Source organism: Malus domestica, chromosome 15 (genome assembly GCF_042453785.1).
Source record: "Malus domestica chromosome 15, GDT2T_hap1".
NCBI classification, from domain to species: domain Eukaryota; kingdom Viridiplantae; phylum Streptophyta; class Magnoliopsida; order Rosales; family Rosaceae; genus Malus; species Malus domestica.
In genome coordinates this window covers 18,973,774-18,996,058 of record NC_091675.1, presented here as the reverse complement: position 1 = coordinate 18,996,058, position 22,285 = coordinate 18,973,774, and the positions used below count along the sequence as shown (strand labels likewise).

General features: G+C 37.8%; 4 protein-coding genes across 5 annotated transcripts; 2 read left to right on the top strand and 2 right to left on the bottom strand.

Moving 5' to 3' along the window:
- Nucleotides 1-4,929: 4,929 nt before the first annotated feature.
- Nucleotides 4,930-5,367, top strand: LOC139191746 (secreted RxLR effector protein 161-like). Its single transcript, XM_070812752.1, has one exon. The coding sequence runs from the start codon at nt 4,930-4,932 to the stop codon at nt 5,365-5,367; it is 438 nt and encodes a 145-aa protein (XP_070668853.1).
- Nucleotides 5,368-7,486: 2,119 nt separating this feature from the next.
- Nucleotides 7,487-14,242, top strand: LOC103401005 (protein GRIP). Its single transcript, XM_008339708.4, has 21 exons — nt 7,487-8,277; nt 8,399-8,514; nt 8,595-8,764; nt 8,880-8,973; nt 9,383-9,469; nt 9,584-9,664; nt 10,092-10,217; nt 10,461-10,569; nt 10,671-10,750; nt 11,118-11,246; nt 11,347-11,447; nt 11,817-11,950; nt 12,092-12,189; nt 12,272-12,391; nt 12,475-12,502; nt 12,648-12,706; nt 12,942-13,013; nt 13,087-13,134; nt 13,363-13,468; nt 13,614-13,672; nt 13,797-14,242. Exons 1-21 carry the CDS (start codon nt 7,863-7,865, stop codon nt 13,905-13,907), a joined length of 2,343 nt encoding a protein of 780 aa, XP_008337930.3. The 5' UTR covers nt 7,487-7,862; the 3' UTR covers nt 13,908-14,242.
- Nucleotides 14,243-15,051: 809 nt separating this feature from the next.
- LOC103401006 (phosphoserine aminotransferase 1, chloroplastic-like) lies at nt 15,052-16,959 on the bottom strand. Its single transcript, XM_008339709.4, has one exon. It carries the CDS (start codon nt 16,553-16,555, stop codon nt 15,257-15,259), a length of 1,299 nt encoding a protein of 432 aa, XP_008337931.3. The 5' UTR covers nt 16,556-16,959; the 3' UTR covers nt 15,052-15,256.
- LOC103401008 (G2/mitotic-specific cyclin-2-like) lies at nt 15,052-20,311 on the bottom strand. 2 transcript variants are annotated; one of them, XM_008339710.4, is made up of 11 exons: nt 20,076-20,311; nt 19,826-19,955; nt 19,658-19,714; nt 19,530-19,572; nt 19,246-19,437; nt 19,020-19,145; nt 18,395-18,484; nt 18,066-18,287; nt 17,859-17,957; nt 17,595-17,773; nt 15,052-17,500 (listed from the first exon to the last, which is right to left on the bottom strand). In XM_008339710.4, the coding sequence occupies exons 1-11, from the start codon at nt 20,128-20,130 to the stop codon at nt 17,353-17,355; spliced, it is 1,341 nt and encodes a 446-aa protein (XP_008337932.3). In that variant the 5' UTR covers nt 20,131-20,311; the 3' UTR covers nt 15,052-17,352. The 2 variants fall into 2 exon arrangements, with proteins under 2 accessions (XP_008337932.3, XP_028950104.2); XM_029094271.2 differs by having other exon boundaries at nt 17,859-18,287; nt 20,076-20,304.
- Nucleotides 20,312-22,285: the final 1,974 nt, after the last annotated feature.

The following is a 22,285-nucleotide window of genomic DNA, read 5'->3' as shown; positions in this document are numbered from 1 at the left end:
AGGTCAGAAAGCCAGATGGAATTTCATCACTTTCGACGAGACTGGAGGGGTGGAACCACCGCTCCTAGGCTTGATTTCCGGCGAGGGGAGGGGCGGCCGCCACTCCTCACCCTCACGTAGCTTCACCACTGCTGGGAGGAGATTAAGTCTCTCCTCCCAACTAAAGCATCTATCCATGGCCTCCTATTAGCCAAGCATTTATTTTGGTGTTTTACAGTGATATTAGGAAATTATTATTGGCACTACAAATTTTTATTTTATACTTCAAACTTTCTATATATATAAATAAAAAATACATTGAAGAATATAAAATGAAATTTAATGAGTGCTAATAACAATTCTCTAATTAGTGCAACAATTTTAACATTAATACTTCAACATAGATGCTACTTTAGTTGGTGTACCGAATATTTACGATTAAAGATTTTTGATAAGAAATTATAATGTTCGATACGCAGACCATAAGAGGCGACTTGGTCCAAATTTACTTTAAAATAGTGAATGGGACCGAAGGTATGTCGTCGGTTTAATTTTATTTTTATTTATTTAGAACAAACGATATTATCTATACACTAAGAAGAAGAGGGTGGGCTCAGCCTCACAATGGGCTAGCAATAATATGGTTAAAATTCGCGCCTTTGGCTAGAATCGAACCTTGAACCTCTCAAATTACAAGTGAAGAGGAATACCACTAGACTGTAGTACTTAAGCGGCCGTCAGTTCGATTTTAGAATAGAAAATTTAAGAGAAAACTGAAGTGGTTCTCATTGGCACAAATTGGGAGAACCAGCAACAAGTTTCTTTCGAAGTACCCCATCATCCATAAAGTATGAAACCTTGATCGGATTAGGAGAAGTCGAAGCTAGTTGGGGGTCAACCCTCGTTATTTATCTTATTGTAGTCAAAATGAGTTGCATTAATGTATTGAATGCATCAGAAGAAGAATAGAAATTGATAGGAGTTTTGAGTCAGTCATTTTACTTTTCCTTGTTGGCGGTTGAACAATGTAATCATTCCATATGTAATAAATAGGTTATGTCATTTTTTCTATTATAATCTCTTCGCAGGGAATTTCTTTCTTTCGACGACAATTGCTCATTAGTTTACTATAAAAATTAACTTGAGAAAGCAATCCACCAAATGAACTTCGACCAACATAGAACACAAACACCAAAAGAGAACTGCAACCAATGTTTAAATGACATTTGCAGAACTATGACAAGGAGATGCAAGATCAAGATTAATACTAACAAAGATTCAATCAATTGAATCACAACTTTCCAAATATATAAGAATTAACATAAAAGTTGTGATCTTCTGGATGCATGTGTGTTATCGATGCATATTTTGCTTTTGTATTAATGAGAATTCTGCAGCTTCAGAACAGATGAGTGGTAATTGATCGACAAAGTCAATCTTGAGTTATTTATTCTATATATGTCTTTAGTAATAAAGACTATATGTATGATTAAGTTGATTCAATAGCATTAATTTACGGTGAAAAAGACAGAAATCAGGGATCTTTAATAGATTCAAAGTTCTGATTTCATTGTTGTCTTCTACAGTTTCACTAAAGTCAATCAATCTAACAACATTGTTAATTCTCAATGGTGGGAGCAATTATAAGAAATTGCGTAGAGAGATTGAATTGCTTTTGACACTAAATGAGTATGACATTGCTCTTGACATTCCAAGACCTGAAGCATGAACCGACAAGAGCACAAAGGCTGAGAAGGTTGATTTTAAGAGATGGACTAGAGCTAATAAAGTGGCTTTATCCATTCTTGAAAGTGGCATGACAGATACAGTGCGTGGTGAAATCAAGATATGCAATCTAGCAAAGGATTATCTCAAGGCTGTGGAGAATAAGTTCAAAGAATCAGAGAAGACTGAGATTGCTCAGAGCATGTCTCTCTTGACTTCCCACAAGTTTGAGGATGAAGGCTCAATTCAAGATCACATCATGAAGATGACTGATGCAGCTGAAAAAATCACATCATGAAGATGACTGATGCAGCTGAAAAAGTTAGTTCCATGGATGTTATCATTGGAGAAAAGCAGTTAGTGTTCATGATACTACAAGCATTGCCACAGAAGTTTAGTCAGCTAAAAGTGTCTTACAATACTCAGGATAAGTTATGGACAGTTGATGAACTAATTGCTCAGTGTGTGCAAGAAGAGAATCGTCAAAGGCAAGAAAAGATCAAAGAGGTTGAATCCATCAATTTTGTGCAAGCTGTAAAGGGAAAGAAGGATTTTATTTCTGGTAACACTTCTAAACCTAAGCATTTTGACAAGTCTGTTATACCTGCTAAAAATACCAACTCCTCTAAGTCTAACAATTTTAAGGTGAAAACTAAAAACATTGAAAAAAAATTAGATGTCATCATTGCAAAACCAAAGGTCATTATAGAAAAGACTGAAATATTCAAGAATTGGTTGAGGGCTAAAGGAAAAACTGATGTCTACGTGTGTGATGAGTTGAATCTTATTGATATTCCTGTTGATTCATGATGGTTTGATACTGGTTCATTTGTGCATATGACTAAATCATTGCATGGTTTTGAGCAACAAAAGAAAACAAATTGTTTTAATGTTTTTGTTTATGAGGGAACTGTTGAAGCTATTGGCATTGTCAAAATTAAACTAGCTACAGGTTTAATAATGCAATTAAATGATGTATTGTATGTTCCTACAATGAGGAGAAATCCAATTTCAGCATCAAAATTGGTTAAACATGGCTATGTTTTCATGGGGGATGACAAATGCATCAAGTTTTATAAAAATGGTTCTTTGCAGGGAAAAGCTTTTATGCATGATCAACTTTGGAAATTACATTACACTATAGAAACTGATCACTTACATGTTTTGAACATTGCAACCAAAAGAATGCACGGTTTAGATCAAACATTCATGCTTTGGCATAAAAATTAGGACATATTTCAAAAGAAAGGGTGCTTCAATTATCCAAAATGAACCTTATTCATGAAATTGACTTCAAAAATGCAATTGAATGTGTTGATTGTATGAAAGGAAAATTGACAAATGTTAGGAAAATAGATGCTAAAAAAAGTCATGGTCTATTGGAAATCATACACATAGATGTTTATGGACCTTTTCCTGTCAAAACCATATGTGGGAATTCTTATTTTATGAATTTCATTGATGACTAATCAAGATACAGTTACATTTTTCTTATTAGTGAGAAGTCTTCAGTCTTTGAATGTTTTAGTCTTTAAAAGGGAGGTTAAAAACAATTGGACCATGTGATTAAAATTGTTAGATCAGATAGAGGATGAGAGTAGTTTGGCAGGTACGTAGAAGTTGAACAATAAAATGGACCGTTTGCTTCCTTTCTTGAAAGCCAAGGTATTGTAGCATAATATACTACTCCTGACAAACCCCAATAGAATGGAGTTGCATAAAGGAGAAATATGACCCTAATGGGAATGGTGAGAAGCATGATATCTATGTCTAAACTCCCAGGTTTTTTTGTGGGGTGAGGCATTGAAGAAAACAAATTATATTTTGAATAAAGTGTCATCTAAATCAGTGCCTAAGACACCTTTTGAATTATGGAATGGAAGACAACCAAGCTTCAATTATTTTCATGTTTAGGGTTGCAATGCATAAGCAAGATTTTTATAATCCAAGTGAGAAGAAATTAGACTCTAGGACAACATATTTCTTCATTGGTTATTATGAGAAATCAAAAAGCTTCAAGTTCTACTACACTCAAGCACACACCAGAATACAAGAAACTCATAATGCTGTTTTTCTGGAAGATGAAGACGTTTCAAATATAGTCCAAGAAAATTTTGAGTTTGAAGAAGTGCATCTGGATAAAAATTCTTCATATTTATACTACAATCACATACCTATGCTCCCAAAATCGAATACACCAAACATTGAGATTGATGAAGTTATGGTTGAACCTAAGTTTTCAACAAATGTGATAATTGAATGACACTCAAGCTTATCAAAGTCCAATTATCAAAGAACAATCAACTGATACAAGTACTTCTGTTACATTACTTGATCAGCCACTTTAGATAAAGTCAAACAAAGTAAGAAAGCTAGTTATCTCAGAAGACTATATGTACAATTGCAATAGACAGTTCGATTTTGGTGACATTGATGATCATATCACATATCAACAAGCTATAAAGAGCCCTCAAATGATTTTATGGTAGATGGCAATAAAGGAAAAGCTTGATTCCATGTCCAAAAATTGTGTTTGGAATCTAACACCATCACCTCCTGAAATCAAGACAATTGGTTGCAAGTGGTTGTTTAAGACCAAAAGGGATGCTGAAGGAAGAATTGAAAGATATAAAGCAAGACTAGTTGCAAAGGGTTTTACGTAGAGGGAATTAGACGATTATAATGACATTTTCTCACCAGTGTCTTCTAAAAACTCAATTAGAGTCATCATGGCATTAACAACGCACTTTGATCTTGAGTTGCACCAAATGGATGTCAAAACTGTTTTCTTGAATGGAGAACTTGATGGGGAAATCTTTATGGCTTAACCTCCTGGATTTATTAAAATGGGGGAGGAGCATATGGTCTGCAAATTAAACAAGTCAATATATAGACTTAAACAGGCTTCTAGACAATGGTTTTTAAAATTTGATCAAGTTGTGACTTCACATGGCTTTATGAAGAACAAAATTGATGATTGTATTTATCTCAAGACCAGAGGTTTGAAGTTTATATTCTTTGTTCTTTATGTTGATGACATCTTACTTGCAAGCTCAGATAAGCAACTATTGAATGAAAGCAAACATATTTTAAGTACAAATTTTAAGATGAAGGATTTGGGATAAGCTTATTATGTGTTGGGAATTGAGATTGTCAGGGATAGACAGAGAAAATGGTCATTGGCTTATCTAAGGTTACATTGAGAGAGTACTCAATATATTCAATATGGAAAGTTGCAACAAAGCTAATGTTCCAATGAACAAGGGTGATAAATTCTTGAGAAGCCAATGTCCAAAGAATGAGCATGAGACTAAACTAATGAAGATGAAGTCCAATGAGCATGACACTAAACTAAAGAAGATGAAGCTCTATGTTTCATTAGTTGGAAGTCTTATGTATGCTAATATTTGTAATATACCTGATTTAGCATTCATTGTCGGACTTTTGGGAAGGTTTCAATCAAATCATGGAGAAGCTCACTGGGTGGCAGCAAAGAATGTGTTGAGATATCTGCAAATAACTAAATATTTTATGTTAGTTTATGGAAGAGAAGATTCATTGGAGTTGGTTGGATTCACTGATTCAAACCTTGCTGGAGATGTGGATGAGAGAAAATCAACTGGTGGGTATATTTTCAAATTAAATGGAAGAGATGTTTCATGAAAAAGTGCCAAGCAAACTATTGTATCAACCTCGACAATGGAAGCTGAGTTTGTGACATGTTTTGAAAGGATGAAACAAGTTGTTTGGCTCATAAATTTGATTGTTGACATGAAGATTGTTGATTCTGTTAAAGATCCTGTGAAAATGTATTGTGATGACAATGCTGTTATGTTCTTCTCGAAAAATAACAAAAGAACTTTTGCTTCTAGATTGATGGATGTAAAGTTTCTCAAAGTTAGAGAAATAGTGAAGAAATGGGTGATAGAAATTCAGTATCTGTCAACAAGTTCAATGATTGCATATCCTTTCACAAAAGCATTGCCTAGTAATGTGTTTAAAGAGCATGTGACACAAATGAGAGTGTTAGAATCTTTAGACAAGTGGGAGTAAGACATTCTGGAACTTAAAAGCTAATGTTGATGCTTCATCATTTTTTATTAATGGTTAAAGCTGCAGACTTTTGAGTTAGGTGGTTTATTTTAAGTTTATTTGGTTTAGTTGGTTGTTTTATTTTGGTTTTCTGTTAGAGTTCAGTTTTTTCCAATCTCGTGATTAATTGTTCCAGAAGACAAGTTGTTATTAATGATAGTTTTGTTTGCTAGAAAATCAATTCTTATGATTTTACTGATGCATATTTTCTATTGACATTATGTTCTGGTGTGGATGTTAACTGGGATCTTGACATTATTGCGTTGAGACTTGGCAAACATAAGCGGGACTGAAGTTTTCTTGACATTGCTATTGTGTTGGTTCACATAAACATGAGGTACATATTAGATATGTAGTAATTGTTGGATCAATTATGTGTTATGCATATTAGATCCTTGAATTCCATACTTTGAAATGTATTCGAATATGAGTATGTGATGATAAGTTGTTGTAAGATTTACTCTTGGTGATCACTTCTGTAAATCTTGAAAGTTGGTTATCATGTTCATACTCAAGTAGGAGAATGTAGGATTATGAATATGAATTATGTAAGAGAACTGACTGTAGTGTTTGAGATTGATATGGAAAAGTCTTAAATCTGAAGTTGTGACTTATTCGAATTACTTGTGGAATAAGTATGTTAAAAGTTACGAGTAATTCTTGTGGAATTGAAACTTAGTGTTGGAACTTATTTAGGACTAATGTTTACACGTTGGTTGTGTTGAGTTTAAATTCTAAACCGATTCTGATAGGGAATGGTTTAAGAATACTATATAAGAACTTGGCCACTGCTCTTGCAATTCCCTGACTGATTAAGTTTTCAAGTCCTATTCATTGAAGAGTTTCAAGCTCTATTCATTGAAGCAAGTGGGAAAAAACCCACTAGCAACAATGCCAACAAAGGCAAACCGAAGGAAGGAGGTGGTGTAAACACATGAGCCAAAGCTTTACTCACCTCGGAAGAAGCACGATAAATAGCGTTGAAAAAAAGTGGGAGCTGATCCGGATTGTGGAGTAGAAGAAGGATGGAGCCGATCCGGATTGGGGAATGTGAGGGGGGAAATAGGGGGAAAAGGTGGAGAGAAATAGATGCACGAGGGGTTAAGTGGCAAACAGGCCACTAGGCAGGGGAAAACGGAAGATGAAGGAGAAGGAAAGAAAAGGAAAAAAGAGAAAGGACTGCCACCGACTATGGAAAAAGAGAAAGAAAAGGACTGTCGCTGACCTTAGTCGGCGACTGCGAGAAGAACGAAGCGGAGGACAGTCACGCATCGGTGAGAAAAGCTTTCAAAATGAGAGAAAATCTCTCACATGGAGAGAACTTATATTTTTATTTTGCATCACCACATGTGAAACTGGCTACGTTTAGAACATAAACAAACAAAAAAAAAAATTGGGTCTTTGGGCCTGTAAATTTGGGAGCTTTGGGCTTTTGATTGATATGAAAAGTGAAAACATCCAATTAAAATTCAGTTACGATTTCCACCCAAATTTTGGGTCCAAAAATGATTTGGGCTATCTTTTCATCCTTACCAACTTAAATTATTACGAGCTCGTTTAGATACATTTTTAAAATGATTAAAAGTGATTTTATTGAAAATGTTTTTAGAATTAATTTTTAGTAAAAATGTAAGTAACTTCTGAAAAAAACGCTTAAAGTGTTTTATGCAATTGGCACCAATTTTAAAATAACTGAAAGAGGATGACATCGGCCACGTCATCCCGGTCCACTGACTGAGTGTTTAGGCTATGGCGGATGCAAATCCGTCCAAAAACGCAAATCGGTCCAAAAACGGCACCATTATCAGTCCCGCGCTGTGTCTGTTTGCGACTCTGAGTGCTTCGCTTGGCTAGCGTCAGACACCCCCAGCCGAGCAACACCGGCGATCTCCAGTTCCGCTCTCCGCCCTGCGCCGAGAGATCTCCAATTCTCCGACCACCAAAACGGTCCGTATAGTAACCGCTTCGGATATAAGCACCGCCGATTTCGCTGAATTGCTTCGCTGTTTGTTTCGGTTGGGATCTGAAACGCTTGTCTCTCACAGATTGAAACGGAGCGTTTAACAATGTCGACGACGGAGGTCGACGGCCAAATGGAAGAGAATTCGAATTCGGATTCGAAACCGATGAAGCGCGGAAGCGACAGCAATGGAGGTCTCGTGCAGGAGAATGGCGGCCCGGACTCGGCCGACACTCACGATCAGCTCGTCCAGACGGTCATGGAGCTCAAATTGCAGAACGAAATCCTGAAGTCTCAGTTCGAAGGATTTCGGGATTCTCAATCGCCGGAGCCGAGCGAGAAGGAAGGCGGCGAATCGGAGGAGGTGAAGCAGCTGCGTCAAACGATTGAATCGTTGAATGTGGAGCTTCTGGAAGAGAAGCAAACGCGAGCTGCGGCGGAAGTGGCTCTGAAGCATCTTCAGGAATCGCACTCGGAAGCAGATTCCAGAGCTCAAGAGCTCTCTGTAAAGCTCACTGAAGGTCAGATTGTGTCTCTACATTTCTACATTTCTTTGATTATGTTGGAAGCTTTTGCTAATTGCGAAATTCATAATCTTCGGAGTCTGAATACGTAGAATTGTTTGCTCTTATTTTTGTGCAGCTCAACAGAAGTTCGATCAAGAAATAAAAGAGCGGGAAGAGAAGTACTCCGATCTCGACTCGAAATTCACCAGGCTTCACAAACGTGCTAAGCAGCGCATTCAAGATGTTCAAAAGGTAAATTATCTCGATTATTTTGATCGAACTTTTCTTGTTGTGTAACTGTCGTTTGAATTAAGCTATTTTTTTTTTCTCAGGAAAAAGATGACCTCGAGGAACGATTTCGTGTAGTAAATGAAGCGGCTGAGCGTGCCTTGTCTCAGCAGACGGCGTTGCAGCAAGAGCTGGACAGGACCAGGCAACAAGCGAATGACGCATTGAAAGCAATTGATGCAGAGAGGCAACAGCTAAGAAGCGCAAACAACAAGTAAATCTCCAGTTAACTTCCTACTGTGACCAATATGTGTATTTTTGAGAAAATCATAACTGTTTCTTTTTTTACCGTTTATTATCTTGACTGTAATTATGCTGCTGACAATCAGACTACGAGACAACCTTGAGGAATTGCGGAACCAGTTGCAACCAAAGGAGATTGCTCTTGACGCATTGCAACAAACAGTTTCCGATAAGGAGCAGGTATGAATGTTTGTGCTTATCCTTATGGGATTTTCAGTTTCTGCCTTCAAAACTTTTCGGTTGATCGATCGAAGAAGTCTACTCATCCTCTTGTGTACCTATTCAGATATAACCTACTATCTGTTTGTTTTCCGTCTGTGGATGTTTGTGTATGTGCTTAGGCCTTAGGGTAACATCCATGTGATACCCAACTGTCAATGCACTGAATATCTCCAAGGTTTAGAACTTCAGTTTATTTGACAACTACAAATGCTTATTCAAACATATATCAGGCTGTTCTATTTGATTATTTTGTAATGCTTCTAGGTTGTTATTACAAATTCAATCTGGATTATTCATTTGCGTAAGATTACTTTAAAAAAATAAACCGAAAAATATATATTTTATTGCTGTCTTGTGTTTATCTCAGATGTTGGAAGACATGCGAGGGATGCTGCAGGCTGCTGAAGAAAAAAGGCAAGCTTCATTAGCTGAACTCTCTGCTAAACATCAAAAGGTGTATTTGCATTTGTATGCCTAATTAGCAGCCCTCTTTGTTTATAATATAGTCCCTGTCATTACGTTCACCAATAAATTGTGTTTTAATACCCTTTGTCTCTGTTTTCTTCAGAATTTGGAGAGTTACGAAGCCCAGCTTGCTGAAGCTTCATCTGATAGAAATAAAGCAACTGAAACTATTTGTTCACTGCAGGTAAGAGCTTTAATCATAATGTTCACTCCATCTTTGACAACTTATATAGATAGGGGTGAATTTTTTATTTTTTTGGAAACTATTTCTTGTTCATAAGTCTTCTAGGAACAGACTAGCATGCTGAACCTTAGATTGTGGCTAAAATAAATAACAATTAACGTGGTAAATCAAGCTCGAGTCTTCCACTCCTTTCAATTGCAGCCCATAATTATTATCATTATAATCGAAGGGTTTAAAAGCCCACTTACTATACAAGGAGCTGGAAAGTTAGCCATCAGAAACTATAAAGTAGAAGTGGATTACTGGCTGCTGTATCCTTTATCTTTGCTTCAATTTGGGATAATAGTTTTACTTCATTGCATAGTTTGACTGAATGTTTCTGTAATTTGTTAAGGGATCAGACTAATTAGCTAATGTAATTTTCCAGATGCTAGTTGCTGAGAAAGAATCTAAGATTGCAGAAATGGAAGCAGCGTCGACGGGTGAAGCAGCAAGGCTTAGAGCCACGTTGGAAACTGTTAGAGGAGAGTTTGCTCACCTGAAACAAGAACATGTACAACTCGAACTTATAGGAGAAGTAAAAACTTATGCAGATGGGTTGTTGCATTATGGCTGCCAGGATAAGAATTTTGTTTCCTTTTTTGTGAGAAAAAAAATATCTTATTGGCAGACCATGATGTGTTCCTTATTTGATTTTGTTGACCATCGGCCTTGCCTTTGGTTACTTTATAGGTTCTGACTTTTGGGATATGCTGCTTCTAATTTTTTATGTTCTGAATTTTTATTATTATATCAGGAGAAAGAAAAGGAGAGCTGGGAAGCTGCCACCCAAGCACTGAAAACGAAGCTAGAAATTTCTGAGAGCAACCGAATATGTGCTGATATTGAAGTAGCCAAAATGAGAAGTATATCTCTATTCCTTGCTGAATTTCATCTTTTTAGATAAGCTATCTCTGTGTGTGTGTGTGTGTGTGTATCAGTGTCACATACTTTTCTTATTGGGCAGGCCAGCTGGAATCAGAGGTGTCTGCACAAACACGAAAGCTTGATGCCAGGGATGCTAAACTTGCGGCCCTCAAGGAAGAGGTTTGATTTTACTCTTTTGGAATCCACCCCTCTTCCCTTAACATTTGATGACTGTGGAAGTGTGCAGCGATTCTAAGTTTTTATCTTTCCCCGTCTCCCTTTATTTTCACCGGTGTTAAACTTAGTGAATATATTGTTGGTAATAATAACAGTTTTAGTACATAACACTTAATTACAAGAGTGGTATAACCATTGATTGTTTGGGGACACATTTGGTTTAGAGCTAACAGCAGTTACTTGAATGCTCATGCATTCCTTTCCAACATCTACTGCAAATTTGGCTGTAATATGTTGTTGGCAATGAAGTTGCTTACATTTAAATAATCTGTCTTCTATCATCATATGTTTGACCTTTTATTTCTTGCAGATCAACCACCTTGAACGTGAGTTTTCTTCTTACAAAAGCCGTGCTCATGCGCTTCTTCAAAAGAAGGATGCAGAACTAGCTGGAGCTAAAGACTCAGAACAAGTCAAAGCTCTTGAGGAAGCACTGAAAGTGTGTGCTTGCAATTAATCTTTATTTTTGTAGCATGAAGAAAAATTGTGATCTGACACACTCATCTGAGAATTGTTAATTACATTTTTTTTTTCTGTAGGAAGCTGAAAAAGAAGTATCGTTTGTGAGTGCTGAAAGGAATAAGGCCCTACAAGATCTTAAGGAAGCTTTGAAGAATCATGATAAAGAAATAGCAGAAAGGTAAAGTTATAATCTGCTACAGTGAGCTTGCCAAATTTGGGATTGTTTTCAAAGTTTCCTAATAAGACCAATGAAAAAGGCAATATAATTATAAAGTAAATAAATAAAGCACTGTGTGCTCTGTTGTGACCAATTTCAACATTTCGGTGTTTTAAACTTGTAGCCAATTTTTCACCATTTTCATGACCAGAATTATTTTAATCATGGTGGCTGTTGCTTCCCATGTAGTTTGAACTTTGAACCTCGTTTGTTGCTTTAAAGCCTTCCACTTTTCATGGAGGATTGTTTGATTGTGCACAGAGTTAGGTAATAAACTTCTGCGAAGTGTTAAGCAATGATCTTGATCTTTCAGTTCCTTACTTGTTACAGAGATGCTGCTCTTTACAATGCCATGCAGCAGATCAAGAGCTTAGAATCAAAGCTTGAATCTGCTAACGCCCATTACCGATCAGCGAAAGAAGCATGGGAAGTGAACCTTAATAGTTTGGAAGAAACATGGCGGGGTAATATCTCCACGCCAATCTACTTACATATATCTATTATGTTTTATTTTCCTTTCTATGTTTATCCTATTCCTTGGTCTGGGAAATACGTATTGTTCCAAGTTTGAGAGCAGTTATTCATGGGGAAGTCATTTTTTCCAGTAAGATGTGACACATTGAGAGCTCAAAATGAATCATCCTCTGGAGAAGATATCAAAAAAGAATTGGAAGAGCTCAAATTACGGTATAAAAAGCTGAAGGTAAGTTGCGTCAAATTTTCATATATTTTTCCTGATACAATGTCAGTATTTGTTTTATCTTAATTGTGTTCATCATTTGTAGGAGGAGCACAGTTCATTTCGTGATCTTGCTGATAGAATGATCGAGGAAAAGGACAGTGAAATTTCTAGACTTGTAGATGATAATAAAAATCTTCATCAATCATTGGAGTCAAGATCACGAGTAGGTTCCTTTTTCTTGACTGACATTCAAAGTTTATCTTTACACTTCACTGTTCTGATGATGTTATTTCGATATGACCTCAGGCTGATCGCAATGATAACTATAACACAGGTAGGTGGGTCTGGAGTATAATTTCTTTTAATTTGTTCCAATTAGATGAAGAGTTGTGTATTACTTGAATTATGGCGTTCTAACCTTATGAGGGTTCCTAGTGGAGTTTAAAGCATCAATCACTTTTTGACGTTTGTGTTATCAGGCATGCATAAACAGGACGCCGCAAGTATAAGCACCGCTGCTGCAGAACAACAGATTCTGGTAATTATATACTCTGATTATTTTTCCCACGAAAATTTTTGGGACATTCTGAAGGGAGAACTTGGATATTTCATTGAACCTTATTAGCATCAAATTAGACTGTCCATGTGATTCATTTTTTGTTGTAATGAACTTGATGGTATATGAGTTATTACTATTGAAGACAAGTAAGCTGTTAATCTCCTTTTCATGCTGTGCATTCAAATGATCATGTGTGGTGTACTATGAATTTCAGATTTTGGCAAGGCAGCAAGCCCAACGAGAGGAAGAGCTAGCACAGTCACAACGGCACATTTTAGCGCTTCAAGTGTGTAATCGCCCATCTTGATTGCTACTTCTCTGTAGTGTAGTTCTGATATATGTTTATTTTTTCAACTCAGGAGGAAATTGAGGAGCTGGAGCGTGAGAATCGTCTGCACAGCCAACAGGTACTGAGAAGCCTGGTTTTTGCAGATTTTTGCCCCTATTCATTTGGTTTGATTGATTTCAGTTGTTTGGGAACTGTTTTTGTAATTTTAGTAAATTTATAGAATGCGGGCAGTCAGTAGATTTATCATGAATTGAGCATATCCAAAAGGAAAATGCTGGTGTCACCGAAAATATTTGTTTGCTTTTCTTAATATATATTGATCTGATGAATGTCATGACATATGTAGGAATCCATGTTGAAGGATGAGTTGCGGAACATGGAAAGATCGCAGAAGAGGGAAGGAGTAGATATGACCTACCTGAAAAATGTGATCTTAAAGCTTCTTGAAACAGGTATTTTTATGAAAGGCTCACGTAGCAACCGAAGTACATGTTTTTTGTGATGTAATTTGGTTTTTGCTACATTCAAAAATCATCTAGTGAGACGCGAACATACAAGTGGTGTTGGAAAGTCTGAATGTTGTTATTATTCGAACAGGTGAAGTGGAGGCTCTATTACCTGTAGTTGCTATGCTGCTTCAATTTAGTCCGGACGAGGTAAAATCTTATCTCCTACTTGATGCCGTATAGTTAGTTGTTTATGCCATTATTAGGGCTCCTTTATCATTTTACTAGATTATCAGTTGCATTCTAATTTAATGCATTTTATGTACGAATGTAGTTGCAGAAGTGTCAACAAGCCTATCGCCAATCGGCAGATGTTCCTCCTAGCCCGGCTAGTGATACTTCGGGATCAGGTGTCTCTCTTTTCTCAAGATTCTCATTTTCATAGCCGTAGAGATGAAGACTGTAGAGACTTCTTTGCACGGATGCTGTGACAGCTAACTGCTTACCTCCAGATTCAGAGGTGGTGGAGGTGCGGCCATAGTACATCTTGTATTCTTTTGTAACATTGAACATTAAATGTAAAGTACGACACAACCATATACAGCATGAAGAGAGCGAGATAGCGAGAGAGAGGGTGAACGGTTTTTGGCCATGCTTGGTTATTCTATCCGGAAGGAAGCCCCTCTTCTCCATTGATTTGTTGTAGAGTGTTACAGAAGCAAAATCATGATTTTGGAGATTATATTGGAAAGTTGCGGTTTTAAGCACCATCTGATGGTACGAGTGATGTACACTAGTGGGATAGTAGCATCAGCATTCAGCTGGTTTCTTTTTACTCTGTTCGCGCTCTTGTACATTGCTATTGCATGTCGTTGATTTTTTTTGGCAGCCAAGTGAGTAGTTCTTTGTTTTTGTTTCCATGGTTGTGGATCAATTTGTGAGTTGTGACCGTCCATTTCGCCATCTTCTGGTTCGGCAGGTGGGTGAGGATGGCCCATTGTCCACAATAAATATGCAGTCTCTATCCCGTGATCCGGTCATTCGTGTATGAATGCACGCTATTACATAATTGGTAATCGGTCATTGGTCTCACGGTTACAAACAAGGAAGGTGTTTATGAGTAGAAAAAGAGAATGTGAAAATAATTTCTCTTAAGCTATTAGTCCCTTGCAATAGTTAATATTTTTAGTAGACGAGAACGGTATCTGATCAGATCGCTAAGGCCGACTTTCGTCTATGCTCAATGATTTGGGTCTCGTAGTATTTTTTTTCATCCACCAGAAGAGTACCGATAGGACATTAAATCAGCCATGTGCAGTGCTTTGCTGTGTATATCTTGCCCAAAGATTTTTGCAATTTTCCCAGTTGGATTTTTTCTTCAAATAGAAATATAAAAAATGAACAGTGTCGCTGAGATTAAAAGCTACGTGAGAAGAAGAAAAAAACAAAGACTGGTTACAAAGGGAAAGACTACCAAACACTCTCGTCTAAAATGTGTTTCCTCCTCTTCTAAATTCAAACCAATTTCCTCGTAACGAATATTAGATTAATTTAGAACATCGCTCGAACTGTAAAAACAATTAACAAACTTTACTCACTGAAGGATTGTATTATTCATTACTCTGAGCTTATGACAACAAAATTTAAACATCGGAAACTGACTTCAACTTCATAAACATCAAACAACAAACACTTCGGGACAAAAAAAACAAAAACACAGCAAACAAAAACAAAACAAAGATCCTAACAAATCTAGTAGAAATTAATGTTTCAAAACAGGGTAAAATCAATGTTTCATGCATGCTTTGCCTGGAACTCCTTCATGAAAGCAACCAACTTCTCCACCCCAGCCAAAGGCATTGCATTGTAAATCGAAGCTCTCATCCCTCCCACCGACCTATGCCCCTTCAGCTGCACCATCTTCTCCTTCGCCGCCTCCTTCACGAACTCCGCCTCCAACTCCGCCTTCTCCAGCGTAAACGGCACGTTCATCAGCGACCGCACCGACTTCTCCACCGGGCACCGGTAAAACCCCTTGCTCTCATCAATGGCATTGTACAGAATGTCAGCCTTCCTCTTGTTCTTCTTCTCAATCTCCACCAACCCGCCCTGCTCCAGCAAATCCTCGAACACCAATCCGCACATGTAAATGCCGTAGCACGGCGGCGTGTTGTACAACGACTTGTTCTCGTCGTGGATCTTGTAGTCCAGCATCACCGGCGTGACCGGCTGAGCATTTCCGATCAGATCCTTCCTGATGATCACAATGGTTACCCCAGATGGCCCCACATTCTTCTGCGCCCCCGCGTAGATGATTCCAAATGTGGAAACGTCCACCGGCTTGGAGCAGAAATTGGAGGACATATCGGCGATCAGAAGGCCGTTTTTGGGATTCGGGTAGGTTTTGAACTCGACGCCATGGATTGTTTCATTAGCGCATATATGCAAATACTTGGCGTCCGCGCTCTGCTCCAATTCTTCGAAAGCTGGAATCTTTGTGTACTTTTCGGATTTCCCAGACCAGATCACTTTTGGGTTCGAATACTTCTGCGCCTCCTTGACAGCCTTATCGCCCCACGACCCGGTTACCAAGTAATCGACTTTGTCGTCGGGTTTGCAGAGATTGAGAGGGATGGCGGCGAACTGGGTGGTGGCGCCGCCCTGGAGGAAGAGGACGGAGTATTCGTCCGGGATGTTCAGGAGGGTTCGGAGGTCGGACTCGGCCTTCTGGATTATGGAGAGGAACTCTTTGCCTCTGTGACTCATTTCCATGACGCTCATCCCAGATCCGCGCCAGTTGTAGAGCTCCGATTGGGCCTTCCGGAGGACGTGTTCGGGAAGAACGGCGGGTCCCGCAGCAAAGTTGAAGACCCGATCTTGGGATTCGGACTGGGCAGGCGATCGATCTTGGATGTGGGTGGTGGTGGCTGAGCATTTGACGGAGATGGGTTTGGCGGGGTTTAGGGTGGTGGAGGTGGTGGTGAGGCGGGTGGCGGTCATGGGGATGGTGGCGAAGGGCGTTTTGGGGTTTTTGAGAAAATTGGTATTTGGGTTTTGGAGGAGGAGGGAGTGAGGTGTGGTTGCCATTGCCATGGTGGCGGTGTTGCCGCTTCAGAGAAAGCTAGAGAGAGAGAGAGAGAGAGAGAGAGAGGGAGAGGGTTTGGTGGCGGCAAAGATCTGAAACTTGTTGGGGGTATTTATCTAATTTAAAAATTAGGAAAAATTTGTAAAATTGAATATTCGAAACAGGGAAGAAGTTGATACTGCCCAAATCAGTGGGGTTGGTGAAGAAAATGTTGAAAAACTTGGAAACGAGCAGCAGGACGTCGTTTAAGTCATACGACGTCGTTTGCAAGTACTAGACTTGCACTCCAAGCCTGAATAATATAAGTTGCGGCGGCTCACAGGTTAAGGTAGGTTTAGGTTATGTAGAAGTGTTTGTGATAATTAAAAGCAAAATTGGTATTTTGCTCTATATTATATAGAAACGGAACTGTAACTACTAACTAGCGCTTCAAACCAGTCATTATACAAAACTGTCATTATATGCTTTTTTTTATTTTTTATTTTTTTACTAGTACAAAGTTCATGATGACTTTTGAGAAGTGGCAGCAATTGTTTTCTACCGAAAAAAATGGCATTTATCATTGCTTAAAAAGCACAAACATAAACCATGCTCCAAGAAAACCATGGCTGCTTTCTCAGGCAAACAATTTGAGGCTGCAAACCCTAGAAATCTGAAGTAACCCAATTTTCCCAGGTGCAACCACTGTTGCTGAATAATTATGTGCAAATATCTTCTTCTTCTTCTTCTTCTCAAATTACCCAATTAACCCTCAATTAACAAAGTCATCATATGTAATGTTTGTTAGTGTGTGTATATGGGCCTGCTATAGTTGTTTAGTCTGCAGCAGAAACTTTGCTGGTTCTGAAGTTGCAATGTGGCCAAACTTGGAAGTACTGTACTTCCTGTGCACCCCTGTCAGTCTCCCCGTCGACGCCTTCTGGTGGAATCCCACCATCAAACTTGAGCACTCTCTGTTACCAAGTAATTCAAGAGTTATTAGTAAAGTTTCAAGTAATGATGATTTAGTTATTGTTTTATAGATGGGAAAAACCAAAAAGAACTCACAAGAGCTGTTCTTCTGAGTAGTTTGCGTGCCACTCGCAGGTTCTGCTCCACTGCTTGAACCCGAAATGAGTGCACTGAGCAGTGTAGACTGCAGCAGCAGCTAACAAAGATGGTGGAAACTTCAGCATTTGGTACTCCACAAGAGAAAGCTCGATCAAGAAGAACGATAGCAGTTCAGTCTGTTTTGAGGACATTAAAGAAAAAGGAATCAGAATCTCGTTGGTGCGAGAAAACTAAATTGATCTTCGATGAACCACTACTGACCTTCTTGTCGGATTGAGCAGCCTTGAGGAATCTACTCATGAAAACATACGGCGTTGCTACTGACATGTTAAACTGCAATGTGTTGAGCATCAAGTTCTCCTGCACAAAGGGAAGAAAGATTAGAACTAGCGCTTCAAGAAGTAACTTTATTTCCATAGTATGCGAAACCGTTGAGGATATTCGACCAAAGAAAGAACAACGAATTACCATTTCCAGGACTTCCTGCCTTGTGTAAGCCTTATCCGATATGAGAATCAAATCCCCGACGATAGGAGCAGAAACTTCCTCATACTTGCATGCTAAAAGCATGGCAACCAGACCAACCAACTGAAGTTTCTTTCTTACAACCGTATGCCGGGATAAAAATCTATCGATGAGATTCACAGTAAGAAACAATGTCTCCTTCAACAGCTCAAACTTGTCCTGCACCTGTTCATTCGGATAACCAGATTAGTCATTCGTTAATAAGGTTGATTAATGCAAGAGAAACCATTTGCCATTTTCGTAAATTGATCGATTAGGAAAGAAAAGTAAACCTCAATAAGCCAGTCAATTAGTATAGCCCTCATCTTCTCATTGATGTCACAATGTTGCTCCATATAGTCAGGTAGGACACAGCTAAAACCCTGCAAATATGAGTGTTGGTTAAGTTAGTTACCACAGTTGGGATGAAATGGATGTTTTTCTTACTTTTGTTTTTCGTCGAAAAAGGAAACTTCATTAATGGTTTTTTGCTGAAATAGGAAGCAAATCAAATTCCTCCGTGACAAAAATGTACGAACATTTTACAGAAAATGTTTTGATGTCGATTAAAATGCAATGCCAGATTATTCTGACATGAAAAATTCAAAGACCTGACATAAATGCTTCCCATATGCAGATATTGCTATTCCGTTATGACCTTAGAAAGAAATCAACTAGAGATTTACTTGTACTTCCAGATATGCAACTCTAAATTAGTACAGGCACATAGCAAGTTCTTCGAGCGCTTGAAAAAGTTCTTCAGCGTGCCTTCTCGCGAATAATTCAAGTTATGTTTCTCGAGTAATTTGTTAAGGATCTAGAGTAATTTGTAGAATTTCATATCAAGGATAATTTGAAAATGAATTTGTTAAGCCTAAATCTAAATGGTTCAGTAATAAAACAGTGAGCAATTTTTACCTCCATTCTCCTGTAGTAAGCATAGAGATCCTCAACATAGTCTACAACTGCAAGCGGATTCTTCAAATCGCTGCCATCAATGTCCACAATCGGCTCTTCCACAATGTCCACCATTTCAACCTCCTCCTGTAAGATCAAATTTTAAACAAATCAGCAAATTGGGTTTTTCTAAAAAACAATTAAAAAACTCGACATGTTTTACAGAAAGAAAGAAAGAAAGATATACCGCATCGTTTGCTTCCTCCGGCACTGGTTCTGCTTGTTCTAAAAACATGGGCTCTGCATCCTCCGGCATTGCTTCTGCTTGCTCTTCAGGGGACTTGAATTCGTCATCTACGAATATACTAGTGCAATCTCCAAAACCAGTTGAGTTGGTGGCTGTAGCTGTTGTGTTTGGCACCTTGAAGATCTTAACTTCCTGCAGATATAAATTACACCAACCCAATCTATCAAATAAGGTAAAACAGATAAGAAAACTAAGAAATCAATCCTGGGGGCGGATAGCGGTACCTTGAAACAAGATTGCTGAGTGCTAATTTGTGCAGCAGACTTCCTGTAAAAAATGTAAATCAATATCAAATTTCATAACCCAACAATTCAAGTAAAATTTTAAAACATTAGAAGGATCACATTCAAACCTTGTGATTGGTCTGTGCGCTGGATCTGCCTGTTTCTTCTCATAAACTTCATGTGTTCTGAGATTAGAACATAAACACACAAAAAGCATTAGTAAACGAAAAATAAATTCAAGAAATCATGCCTGTGAAAGATGAAAATTGCAAAATGCCAAAATTTACGAAAATTACTGCGAAAAGGGTCTCTTGTTAACAACACAAGGGTATGCTGGAGCTCCTAACAAACTCTGATTAATGACTCCAAAAGCCCTCCTGGTCTGCCTAATCTGCTGCTGTCCACGCTTTCCGGCACATAGTCCTCCTTTATGTTAGTCGAAAACCGAAAAAAGTCAGAATCTTTGGAAAATTCTCACTCTCAAAATCTCAAAATCTAAATGCCCAGATTGCAAAAACAATAACCCCATTTCAGTGATTCATTCACCTCGCATATTTGTGGGTCTGATCAGACTAGAACGGTTCTCATTAGAAACAGCCATTCTTTGAAGTGTATGATTCCTTAAGGAACAATCAATCAATCAATCAAATCAAACCCAATTTAGCAAAGAGGCTAAATTTCCTCCCTCCAAGAGAGCCTCTAGAGAGAGAAAGAGAACAGAGAGAGAGAGGGGGGGGGGGATTGAAATCTCTGCAAAATACAGTGAGTTGTAGTAGAGAATCTAGAGATAAAGACAGAGCTACTTATAAAGGACAGAAATCAGTGGGTATTTGTCCCAATAGGATACCCTATTTTTCAAATAGAACGGCTAGTGCAGTCTGACCGTTGGATCATACGGATTGAGATGACTTTCTAGGTAATGCCCCTATAACAACGGTCACCTGGGTTGGCAATCGCATGTGGGCGTCGGCCTATGGCCCTATGACCCTATTGACCCTATGACCCTATGGCATTTCAAAATTAATCTGAATTTCATGTCTCAAAGTGAGAGCTTATTTTCAGTTCCAACAAAATAAAAGTGAGAACTTATTCAAAATTTTTATGAATTTTATCCAATGATTGGGGGTTGGACTCCAAAAAACTATGCGCTCCTGCCCCATCGGAGCCTTCTTTTTTCTTTTTTCTTTTTGGAAATATTTAAACAACAGATTACGTGTTATTCAATATTACGGTTTAGTGATATTTCTCTTTACTTGGAAGTGAGAGGTCTTAGGTTCAAATCTCGTTGATGACGAATTCGATGTCAAATTAGATTGCTCATTGTGTGGTTTAGCCAAACTCTCCCTCCTCTTAGTATAAAAGTATCGATGTACTTAAAAAAAAAACATATTACAATAATTGTCACCTAATTAGAATGATCGTATTTAGAAGATTACTAAATTTTGGATATTGTAGCATCTAACAAAATTTGTGTGTACCTTCTTGGGATGACCAAACTATTTCTAAGTTTAAATTTTAAACTAAAAGACTTCAATCTTGTTAGGGATTAGTATTGTATTTATTCACAAATTAGAATTCTTTTGCGTTGCTCGACTGTCTACTGGGCAAAAAAAATAATTATTGCCATTGTAACGTGATTGCTTTTCTATTATAAAACTTACGATGTTAAGCAGCTAATGAGAGTTTCTCTCGCGCCAAAGCGAGGGAGAGTTTGAAGAATCGCATGTAAGTTTGCAGCGCGAGAGGCTGTGATAAAATCTTGTAAAAGGATTAACAATAATTTCTAGGGAATTTTAACGAAAAGCACCCGGTACTGTTCACTTTAACGAAAAACCACATTTTTACACTAAAAAGTCAATCCTAGTACTATTCACTTTACCCTTTATTTTGTCCTTATCATTAAAACTCAAAGTTTTCAAGCCCTTTTCATTAGTTTTCCTTAATTTCTATTGCATTTATTTAAAAATTTGACATGATTGCCTAATTTTGGTAAACCAATTTTTTCTAGGAAGTGAGAACATGACCGACATCATTGCTGACACACGAGACCAATGCAAGGGGGGCTCTACTATTGTATATGAGATCTACTTGTATTAGAGAGTGTGTTAATACTAACGTTAGTTGTGTGTCTTACTCAAATAGAGCAACCCTTTTTAATACAATACAATACACCAAATTTAAAGTGATCGAAGGAATTGCGGGAGAAGGTATGGAGAAATTATCATATCAGCTTTTTGGTGGCACGTTAAATACTTTCCATTAATATGAAATCCAAGATAAAATAGGGAAATAGGAAACAAAAATAACATAATAGCGAAAGCGTTATAAATAGACTAGAATTAAAACAATATTAACAATCATGAAAGCGGAGATGGAGAGCATGAACTCATGGCCATGACATGAACAATCAAGTTGACTAGAACAATGTGTTTTCTACGTGTGCAACTAAGTTCCAATTTTACTTCCCGCATCCACTTATTACACTACAATTTAGTGATATTTATCTGTTCTTGTAAGTGAGAGATTTTAAGTTCGAATTTTGTAACTCGATTCTAATTTATTTTCACCCTTTAATGTAAATATTTTGTTGTATAAAAAACTCGATATAGTTTTTAGGTTAGTTTAATATAAATTAGTAAATAAAAAAAAAAGAAAAATCATTAACTTGCGTGGCACAACGTGAAAAAGTTAAATCACTGCAAAATAACCATACAAGTCGATATCCAAAGTTGAACACTTATTTCTCTACCTCTACT